Source organism: Peromyscus leucopus, chromosome 19 (assembly GCF_004664715.2).
Source record: "Peromyscus leucopus breed LL Stock chromosome 19, UCI_PerLeu_2.1, whole genome shotgun sequence".
Taxonomy (NCBI): domain Eukaryota; kingdom Metazoa; phylum Chordata; class Mammalia; order Rodentia; family Cricetidae; genus Peromyscus; species Peromyscus leucopus.
This window is the reverse complement of record NC_051079.1, coordinates 10,833,493-10,844,741: the sequence shown is the minus strand read 5'-3', so window position 1 is coordinate 10,844,741 and position 11,249 is coordinate 10,833,493. Positions and strand designations below refer to the sequence as shown.

At 37.6% G+C, this 11,249-nt stretch overlaps 1 protein-coding gene and 1 non-coding gene across 8 annotated transcripts in view; both read left to right on the top strand.

The window, feature by feature from the left end:
* The window catches only part of Trappc8 (trafficking protein particle complex 8), a 95,377-nt gene that overhangs the window by 49,710 nt on the left and 34,418 nt on the right, over positions 1 to 11,249 (top strand). For all 7 annotated transcript variants that reach the window (XM_028886553.2, XM_037196974.1, XM_028886549.2 and 4 more), the window contains 6 exons: positions 241 to 349; positions 2,857 to 3,051; positions 3,576 to 3,706; positions 4,474 to 4,548; positions 5,650 to 5,776; positions 8,042 to 8,196. In XM_028886553.2, the coding sequence (XP_028742386.1) occupies positions 241 to 349; positions 2,857 to 3,051; positions 3,576 to 3,706; positions 4,474 to 4,548; positions 5,650 to 5,776; positions 8,042 to 8,196 (792 nt within the window). The remainder of the gene's footprint in view (positions 1 to 240; positions 350 to 2,856; positions 3,052 to 3,575; positions 3,707 to 4,473; positions 4,549 to 5,649; positions 5,777 to 8,041; positions 8,197 to 11,249) is intronic.
* LOC114705000 lies at positions 5,323 to 5,485 on the top strand. The gene has a single exon (XR_003736339.1). It is a non-coding gene; the product is annotated as a U1 spliceosomal RNA (small nuclear RNA).

The window sequence follows — 11,249 nt, the reverse complement described above, 5'->3', positions numbered from 1 at the left end:
AGGCTCCTGATTAGCAGGAGTTAGTTACAGGCTAGGAAGGTTCTCTAGAAGTAGAGTAAATAATGTCTAAAGTTCTCAATTGTAATCGTTTATGACTCTGATATAGCATATAAACTAGTCTTTGTATGTCTAAATTTTCTTGCATAACATTTGATACCTGTGTATTAAAAATTAGGAAACCTGAAAAAAAAATGTAGCTTTCTTAAAAACTATTTTTTCCTTCTGTTGTATTTCTCCCAGAATGTAAATCAGCTGTCACCAGATGGCCCTTTACCACAGCTTCCCTTACCATACATTAACAGTTCAGCAACACGGGTTTTCTTTGGCCATGACAGACGACCAGCAGATGGTTAGTAAACTCTCACTTGGCCTAGTTAACTAATGATTATTTCTTTGAAGTGTTCTTTCTCCCATTAGAAATTGAAACGCTGTTGGGTAGTTGAAAATGGCTTTATGCTGCTTCCCCTATTGTCCAGACATTAGAGTATAACCACTACCTTATTGTTTTTCTTTCCAGTCCAAAAACTAAAAACAACAAAAACCAAATGGGTGTGATTCTTGACAGCGGCTTTTCTCACTCAGGAAGTGCTCACTACTGTATCCCCTTGGCAAGCATCTTTAATATTTGTCATAGACGCCATTCTTTGCCTATAAAGCATTCATTCCCTTCCTGTAGTTACTGATTTTAGTTTTTTTGCTTGTATAAAATCATATTGTGATAAACATGTATATAACGTAGTTTTTAATTGATTTTTTTTTTTTTTTCTGTCCTGAGACAAGATTCCCAAGCTAGCTGGAACTCTGTATAGAGAAGGCTGGTCTTGAACTTGGAGTAAGCCTTCTGCCTCTGTCTCTCACGTGTGGGTTATAGGTGTGCAGCTTAGCTTAGGTTCTTCAACTTTTTTATTATGGAAACGTGTAGAAGCAGACAACATGATTTACTCCTCTACTTGTAAGATTTTTTTTTAAAAGGTTAAAAAAAAAATGTTTTTGAAACAGAGTTCCATGTACCCCGGGCTGGCCTCAGACTTACCGTGTACCTTAAGGTGACCTTGAACATATCCTCTTGATCTTCCCAGGTGCTGGGATTACAGATGTGTGTCACCACGCTTAATTTATGTGGTTCTGGGACCAAATTTTGTGTGTGTTAGGCAAACACCCTCCACCTAAGCTACATCACCACCCCTTTTAAACCAATACAGGATCTTTTTTTTTTTTTTCGGGGTTGAGGCTTGAAAGGGCATTTACTATTAGACTAAAGGTTGGGTATACTGATGTTCTTGATGCATGACGAGCTAAGCTTTGTCATCATAAATACTTTTACATTTCAGCTCAGTGTGTTTCTCTTTCAAATCTAATTTGATGTTTTTTTTTAAGTCAACTTTACATCATGATTTTTCTTTATTGCAAAAATATTTTGATACATTTACATAAGGAACATATGCTGCAGGGCCTGAATGAACTAATTCTGCATGTTTGACTTTGGATAAATGGAACATAATGTTGAGTGAAAAAAATCTTTTACAGCTTAAATTTGAAATACAGAAACCAGTTCCATGCATTGACTTCTGACTTCTGATGAAATTTATAAGAAAAATATGCAAACATGTCTGAAAGTGATACGTTTTAAGCTCCAAGAGAAATGATACCAGCAGAAGTGGTGGAGGGTTTGACTTTGGCTATAATGCTTTTTTTAAAATAAATAAATAAATAAATAAATAAATAAATAAATAAATAAATAAATAAATAAATAAAAAAATCAGGCTCATGAGATGAAAGTTGACTTAAAAAATTTTTGAGATATGAGTTTGACTTGATGGCTCAAGAGGTGATGGTACTTACTCCAATGCCTGAAAGACTGAGTTCAGTCCTGGGGAGCCACATGGAGGGAGGGGAGAACTGATTCCCAAAAGTTGCCCTCTGACCTCCATTTGTGCCAAGCATGCACCCCCCATTTAAATAAATAAATAAATGTAATTAAAAAAATAGTTAAGATACAATCAGTGGGGCTAGAAAAATAGCTCGGTGGTTAAGAGCCTGGCTACTTTTCCAGAGGACCCGGGTTCCAAAACCCATATGGCAGCTCACACTGTTTTGTAATTCCAGTTCTTGGAATTTCAAAACCTTCTTGCCTCCATGGGTACCAGGTACATAAGTGATAAACAGACAGACTTGCAGGCAAAGCACCCATAGACATAAAATAAAAATATTTAGATTTTAAAAAAAAGCTGTGCAGTGGTGGCACATGCCTTTAATCTTACCTCTCTGGAGGCAGAGGTAGGTGGAGTTCTGAGTTCGTAGCCAGCCTAGTCTACTGAGTGAGTTCCAGGACACAGAGCTACACAGAGAAACCTTGTCTTGAAAAACAAAAAATAAAATAAAAAATAAATAAAGATATAAGCCAGGAGTGGTAGTCATACCTTTGATCCCAGCACTTGGGAGATAGAGGCAGGAAGATGTGTTTCATGTCATCTTTTAAGTTCCATAGCTTGTTACAGGCTAGCCTGAGCTACAAGAGCCACTGAGTCAAAAACAGAATTTTTATCTAGAAGCAGTTTTATTTATTTTTCTGTATGATGAAATATTTTATGTAAAATTTGTGGAAGTTAGGGAAAGTAACATTATTTCAGAATCAGAAAAAAAAATCAGTATTAGAGCAAAGTTGTTGTTAAGCTAGGATTAGAGAATAGATATTTGTGAATCAAGAGAATTAGAAATTAGGCAAGAGTGCATATATATGTACATATATTTGGATACCTCTGGTTCTTATTTGAAATATGCTTTATATGAGGCAGGTGTTCATGAGTATGTATTTAAGTGTGAAATGTGCTTTCTTTTTCCTTTTGTTTTTTTAAGGTGAAAAGCAAGCGGCTACTCATATAAGTCTTGATCAAGAATATGACTCTGAGTCATCTCAGCAGTGGCGAGAACTTGAGGAGCATGTTGTGGCTGTGGCTAATAAAGGAGTAATTCCATCCAGTTTCTACCCCACACAGTATTGTTTGAACAGTTATTCCGACAACTCCAGATTTCCACTTGCAGTTGTGGAAGGTGCTATAATTGAACAAAAAATATTTTATATGTATAAATGTTTTGCCTACATGTGTGTATATGCACCACATACGTGCCTCGTGCTCCTGGAGGGTAGAGGAGGTGGATAGATCTCCTGGAATTGGAGTTAAAGATAGTTGGGAGCTGCCGTGTGGGTTCTCTGCAAGACCAGCAAGTGATCATAACCACTGAGCCATCTCTCCAGCCCAATACTGAAGTGTTTATTTATGACTTTCTGTTCTTAGAGCAAATTCCAGATAGTTTATGATCTGCCACATTACTGCAGGCCATGTGCACAAAGATAGCTCACTATGTGCTGAGCTGCATTTGTAAGCAAGTGGTGGGGCTCTAATGTCCATGTATGTTACATGTGCTGGAGCACCAAGAGAATGACGTTAGGAACATCTAAGTCATTTCCAAACTGTATAAGGTGACAGAAGACAGTCTAGGCAAAAAGACAGAAGGGTGTTAGAGGCAGGGTCAGGGTTATGAAAGTTACTAAATGTAGCCTTTTCTTTCTGTAGAGCCAATTACGGTGGAAGTGGCGTTCAGAAACCCTTTGAAAGTTCCACTTTTGCTGTCGGACTTGTCATTGCTCTGGAGGTTTCAGCCTAAAGATGCCAATGGGAAAGACATCGAAACAGTTAGAGAACGAGTAAGTCACTAGCTGGTATCTGTGATGTGTGTGTCTCACCTACAGTCCGACAGTCTGTCGATGTTTTACTCTTTATTCTGCTTACTCATGAAATGTGAGAATACAGAAAAGCATCATCTTAAAACTATCTTCCTGCTATTTAGAAACAGCTACAGTAACATTTTGCTGTTTATATTGAGTTTTCATTTTTATGTTTTTTGCTCATCTTTTTGTATTTCCTTCTATTCGTTCATTCATGTTGCTTGGTCTGTGTTTTCTAGTGTTAAAATGTCTAGTACTTCATTTTTATGTAAACTGTCACAGATGATTCATAGACTTATCTTACTGTCATCTACTAGTTAGAGTGAAGAGTTCCATGTTTACTATCACAATAATTCTGTGGTGAATTTTAAAATTTAAATTGTAGTAGAATTTTGAGTCGAACCGATGGCCGCTCGTGCTAGCTAGGCAAGCACACCCACATATCCACAGTTGTTAACTGTGAGCAATTGAACTTCTCTTGGGTCTTGTCCTCTTGATGACTGCATCCTTGAGTAGATCACTTAGCCACTTTAGTGGAGTCAGGCTGAACAAAATGACAAATACACGTCAAGTGCCTTCCGTAGATAGGCTTTCCTGTGGGGGTGGAAAACATTGCACAGTGCTTAACCTAGAGGCGCTGACTTCAGTTGATGTTACTCTTTGTAAATTTGGCCAGCAAGATGTTAATGATTTGTTATTTTATTCCCTAGTATGTATATTTTTAAAAAATATAATTTGTTCTTTAGGTTACAGGTGAACCTGAAATGATTGGAACTGAAGTTATTTCAGAATTCTTAATTAACAGTGAAGAATCTAAAGTGGTAATTGTTTTAAGCATTTATCTTTGTTTTGCCTTTCTAAGCTTGTAAACCGAAAACAAAATTTAAAAGATCAGCTTAATTCTTTTAGCTATTAGGTTTTCTAGCTTTTTTAAGTCTAAAATTTGAAATATTAGAGAACTGGAGTTGCTCCAGAGAAATCAGTAGCAAAGTAGTAGTTTGTCTTTGAACAAGTTTCCAGAGTAGCCTGGTACAAGCGTTTTACCACTTCTTGGTATTAGTATGGCAAATATATAGACACTTAGGTGTGCAGATTTGTTTATTTATTTATTGAGACAGGGTCTCACTGTGTAGCCTTGGCTGTCCTGAAACTCAGTATGTGGCCCTGGCTGGCCTAGAACTCAAAGAAATTGCCTGGCCCTTTCTCTCTCAAATGTGGGGATGGAAGAAGGTATGTGCCACCATGCCTAGCCCAGAGTTGGTCTGTGGCTATTCTTTTAGGGCTGGGGTGTTTTTAGTGTGTGCAAGGCCTCATTTGAGTCCCAGTACTACAAAAGAAAAAAATTGTGTTTTCCAGGATCAAGACATAATTTTTTATTTTTTTTTTGTCCAGCATGGTGGTGCGCACCTTTAGTCCCAGTACTTGAGAGGCAGAGACAGGTAGATCTCTTTGAGTTTGAGGCCAGCCTGGTCTACATACCAAGTTGCAGACTTGCTAAAGCTACATAGTGAGACCTTAGTTCAATAACAAAACAAAACAAAAACCCAAAACAATTACTGAATTTACAGATCTTCTTTTAAGAAAGATGCTTTTCCATACATAGCCAACAGGGGAGCTGCCACAACTAAGAAAGTGATTTCCCAGGGCAAGCCTCTTCCATTGCACTTGGGATTTGCTGTGGCCCTGTGATTTCCCCAAATGGAGGAAACTCCACTGCATAATTTGTGACAGATGGTAGACTGTACATGCTTTCCCCTGAAATGAAAATTAAAATAAAAAACAAGAAAAATACTTTTCCATAAGAAACCTTGTCAGTTTAAAAGTTTAGCTCATGAGTTAATTCTGCAACATTCCAAATTGAGATACTGTGCTATTTAAGATCCTATGAAAACATAATAAGAATGACTTCAATATTTCCATAGGCAAGACTGAAGCTCTTTCCCCATCACATAGGGGAGCTGCACATTCTGGGAGTTGTGTATAATCTTGGCACTATTCAGGGCTCCGTGACAGTAGATGGCATTGGTGCTCTTCCTGGATGTCACACAGGTAAAGCTATAGCATCGATAAGCAGTTAGAAAAGTAACTCTTAAACTATCCCATAGAATACAGTGAATGAATAGAGTTTTCTTCTAAATAGGTCTTATGTGCCTTTCAAGCATATCCAGCCTTTTGACATTGCCCATGTTACGTTGTCATGTACAAAGTTCCTATTTGAGAACTGCAGTCAAATTACAAAAGATTATTGCCAAGAAAAATCTCATAATATTTTAAATGTGTTGGGCTGCAGGTTGGACACACCAGCTATATAATGGCATCTAGACATGTATAAGTATATGTAATTTAGATTATTCTAAGTTCTGGCATAGGTTCAAAGGTATGGGATTTTATTCCCTTGATAATATTTTTGTTACTGATCTCAATTTAGTAGATTCTAACTAACTAAATTTTATTTGTTGAAATGTCTGCTGCCAGTACAAAACCACCTTAGTATATTTTGTTTTTAATATTTCCTTTTTATCAAACAACATACTAAAGCCACTGTTTCCTCTGTCTTTGGATATTAAATACTCAAAGCCACCTGTGGCAGTCCATGCCAATAATTCCAGTTTCTTGGGAGGCTAAGACAGGAGAACTGCAAAAATAGCCTGAGCAGTTTAACCAGACAATGTTTCAAAACAAAAGTCATAAAATTTGAGCTATTGGTGTCGCTCCCTGGTAGTACATCTGCTTAGCATGAGGCCCCAGGTTCAGTCTTTAGTACTGACGAACAAAACAACAGGAAAAAAATCACTTGAAATATTGTTATCTCTACCCAAAAGGAGCAGAGTTAGTTTTAAGCTAATATTCTTGGTGCCCTAAATAGTATTCTCTGTAGACTTTGAAGAAAACTAAGATACATACATGCACTTCACATGGTTTGGTGGGTTTTGTTTGCTTGATTTTTAAATAATTCGGAGAACTCTATAGCTAATATATAGTCGGATGAGTTTAGGTTGAAAAGATGCTGTGAAGGGAGTTTGTAATAAACGGCTGTAGTTCCAGCACTTTATTTTTGTAGATGTATCTTCTAACAAATTAAAATTGACTGCCGTTCATGTGGTTGGTGTGAATTTAGCATTCATAATAAAAGCTGATTATTAACAGTGGGAATCCCTTGGAACACTTGCTGATTTTTGCGCTTGTAGTTAACATTTCCACTTGGACATAAGAGAAACTCAAATAGAAAGGATCAATCAGTGGGTTTTGTTCCTACACAAAAATTGAGTATGGTCTTTTGCGTTTTCATACTGTCTTTCTGCTTCCTGTTTGATAGGCAGGTTAGGCAGGTTATTTGTAAGTAGTCTTGCTAATTTATTACATTTTAAAGCAGTGTGAGTGAGTATTGAAATTTTTTTTAACTTTCCTTTCACACTGGTACTTAACCCTTAATCTAGTACCACAGAATTTTGATTTTCCATAAAATAATTGCTAACAGGGTGCTAAAACAAAATACATTAAAGATCATAATTTATGTTAATGTGTGACAGTGACTGTGAATTAACATTAAAACAAGTCCCATCTTATAAACAGAATTCTCATGACATTTTAGTGTAGCTACTTTTCATACAGAATGTTCATAGGGATCTGGGCATAATAGTTTATGGAAGCACTACATTGTATATCTCATCTGGAACTGCCAGAATGATCAAAGGCCCTGAATAGCCTTCCGGAAAGGTGGAGCTATTTGCCTACCCTAGCTCTTTCACACGTGTGAGTACATGGTTTACTTGGGTGAAACCTCACATGAATATTGAAGAAGTTAAAGAGAAAACTTTCTGTATTAGAATTTTCATTGTTCAGCCTTTTGAGAAGATATAGCTAGTTATATGTCTTCAAAATAATGCTATATTTGGTATGAGTAAAAGTAAAAAGCTGACCTATTTTATGTTTTACTTTTTACTTTTATGTTTTATTTTTTAATACATTACTTAATATTTTCTTACGGCCCACTCACTGGGCCAAAGATAGTTGTTCTCGGATTTTTTTTGATGAATAAGGATACTGGTTTTTAAAGACTGCTACTCAATGATGAGTAGCCTTCATGCAACATAAGTAAATATAAAACAAAATGAGATGTTGACTAGCACATCGTAGATGATGTTAAATATGGAATAAAATATACTTACTGTTGTAGTTACATGTGTTACTCAACAGTTACATGGGATTTATGGAAATTCATGTCATTTATTTATAGTATTCATATATTCAAGTTAAATTAAATCATCAAACCTGTCATACTATTTTTAGGGTATTGATTTTTTTTAATTTCAGGAAAACATTCTTTGAGTATGTCAGTCCGAGGGAGACAGGACTTAGAGATTCAGGGCCCTCGACTTAACAACACGAAGGAGGAGAAGACATCTGTCAAGTACGGTCCTGACCGACGTTTAGACCCTATCGTCACCGAGGAGATGCCGTTGCTGGAGGTATGGGGCTTCTTCCATCAGGGCTGTAAAAGTTTGCAGAGCCAGATGATGTTTTATAGAAATTAATTTTAGGTTGAGGTTGTTGATAGTATATTGAACTGTACTTTCTGTTGTGGTCTGTTTTAAGGCAGGGTCTCTCTATGTAGTACTGGCTGGCCTTGAACTCACAGAGATCTGCCTCCTGAGTGCTGAGAACTGCACTGTTAAACTATTGTTAAGCTAGCTAAATGGTTCTCATTGATAGAGGTCAGGCTATGTGCAAATTGACATTCCACCACAGTCATGCTATAAGATAGAATCCTGAACATATTAATAGAAACTGGGGGAATATTCGTAACTCAGCACTTTGCTTATTGAACTTGATGACCCTTTTGCAGTGTATAAAAATAATATGTGAGTGAATGCTCATAGACAGTGTAAGCATTATACAAATATGTGGGGATGAATGCATCTGGAATGTAACCCAGACTCAGACCTATAGTGTGTGTGTGTGTGTGTGTGTGTGTGTGTGTGTGTGTGTGTGTGTGTGTGTATGTTTGTATGTATGTGTATATATGTATATCACATATATATATGCGTGCAGATGAGCAGGACTGTAGGCTAGGCCACTAGTAAGGAGACCATGAGAAAAAGGTGTTGAGGAAGGAGGAAGAAGCAATAGGATGTGACATGTCCATGGAAAGGCTATGTGGGAACATGGAAGAGTACAGGGTTGGCCGGGGGCATGGGGGAGATGGGAGAATGTTTATAAGGACCATAATGAAATCTAAAACTATATGTATTAGTTTTTAGTTTCCCTGATAGGGAAGTTAGTAAGTATGATCACCTTTCTCCAAAAGGTACTTGTAATAAATATGATCCCAAAATGGTATTTATGTTTTTAGACCTAATGGTCTTAAGTATAGTATTGGTAGTTAGTTATAAATAGTATCATGTAGCATGGTTGGGTGGTGGTAGTGTTGTGTATTAAGATGAAATAATTGTTGAGCTGCATATATTCTGCTCAGATCTAATACATTTAAAGGCAGAGAAGCAAAATTTAATGGGGGATGGGGGGTGGGGAGGATACAGGCCCAAGTGCTGTTTTCTTTTTGATAAATATTTTATGTATGTTTTAGCTTTATTTGATATCTTTGTTCATGTTGAGGATTTTTATTTATCTAAATTCATATTTAGCTTTTTATTTGTTGTTTCTTTGTTCTATACTGACTCTTTCAGTTAAAACTTCTTAGTTAAGTTAAATTTTATTGGCTGATTGTGATGCTGGGGTTCAAACCCCGGGCCTCACATGTGCTTGCTATGAATTCTGCCATTGAACCTGCTCTGTCTTGTTTACTGATGTCTATATGCTTTAAACATTTTATTCTTTCCCTTTCCTTGTGGTTTTCTTCACATTATTTCTCTTGCGTGAGTGTATGGATGCACTTACTAGAGTACGCTTGTGAGGTCAGAGGATGGTAGTTTTTCTCCTGCCATGTGAGCTTGAAGGTGGAACTCCAGCCCATACCTTCCCCTGTTTGTGGAGTCTGTAGAGCCCAGGTTGTCCTGGGATTGCTAGTCTTCCCACCTTGTCTGCCCAGTGCCTAGGCACCCTGCCTGTCATACTTGTGTTTTAAATTGAAGGCGTTTGTTCTCCTGAATGTCAAGGGTAAGAACAAAGTTTGTTTCTAGTCCTAGTACTTTTAGTGGGGTGCAGGCTGCTCATGATGCCATCTTTTTTACTGATATTCTGAAAAATATCCACACTTCTTTCCCCCCAAGTTTTTATTATTTGTTGAGATAGGGTCTTACTATGTTAGCCATAGCTAGTCTGGAACTTGATATTTAGGCCAGACTGGCCTGAGATCATCAGCCTACTTCTTCCATTTGAGATTTGGGATTAAAGACATGGGCCACTATGTGTGGTTGTCTGTTTGCCACTGTGTGCTACCTATTTGATTCAGTGGTATTTCCACATTTTGGTGTGTGTCATGTCATGTCTTTAACATGGCAAGCCCAACCTCCTAATGTCCCACTTACCTATCCCAGCTTTAAGTTCTTACAGTGGTAATTCATTGACATCATGTGGTTGTAGGTAAGATTAGCACCCAGGAATAAATTGAGACAGATTGCATTTAAATGCCATGTTAAGTATGCTCTTTTATAGTTTAAAGTCATAGATGTTTGTCTGGAATTCTATAGGTAACAATTTATGAGAGCTTACTTTCAGAAGCAGATATTCTGATCACTATAGTAAGTTTTCAAAATAAATTAGTAGAGGTCACCAAAACACATTGAATTCTACTAGTTTGCAGTTTTTATTAAACCATATAATTGAAATGTTCCTTAGTTATTAAAGCTGTTAAAAGTATAACCAGACAGGGGAACGGGGAGGAATGGGTTGTGGGTGGTGGCACACGCCTTTAATTCCAGCACTTGGGAGGCAGAGGCAGGCAGTTCTCTGAGTTTGAGGACAGCCTTGTCTACAGACTGAGTTCCAGGACAACCAGGGCTACACAGAGAAACCCTGTTTGGAAAAACCAAAGGGAGGGAAGTCCAACTTTTGTATTTCTTTAACTTAATAATTTTACTTTTTTTGAGAACTTCATACATGAGCCCTGCATCTACATTACTCTCATTCCCTCTAACTGCTCTAACTCCTCCACCTATGTTCTCTCTCCCAAATCTGTGACCTCTCTTTTTTAATTATTGGTGTGTGTGTGTGTGTGTGTGTGTGTGTGTGTGTGTGTGTGTGTGTGTAATAAGTAAATAAGTAAGTAAGCCTTCTGAGTCCATTCAGTTTTGCACATGTGTCTCCAGGGCTGGCTACTTGGGATTGGGTGACCTCTGTGAGAGCTTATTGCTTCAGTCTCCTTTCTTGTCAGCCATTGACATCTGTAGCTCTTCATCTGGGGTAGGACCACATGGAATGTCCCCTGTCAGTGTTCTTTATTAACTGGTGCTGTTGTTCTGCTGGGCTTGTTCAGGCAACCACTTTGTTGGGAGTTCATGGCTGCATCTTCTCTGTCGTATGTAGGAAACAGCAGTAGCAGACACCCTGGTCTCTGCCTCTT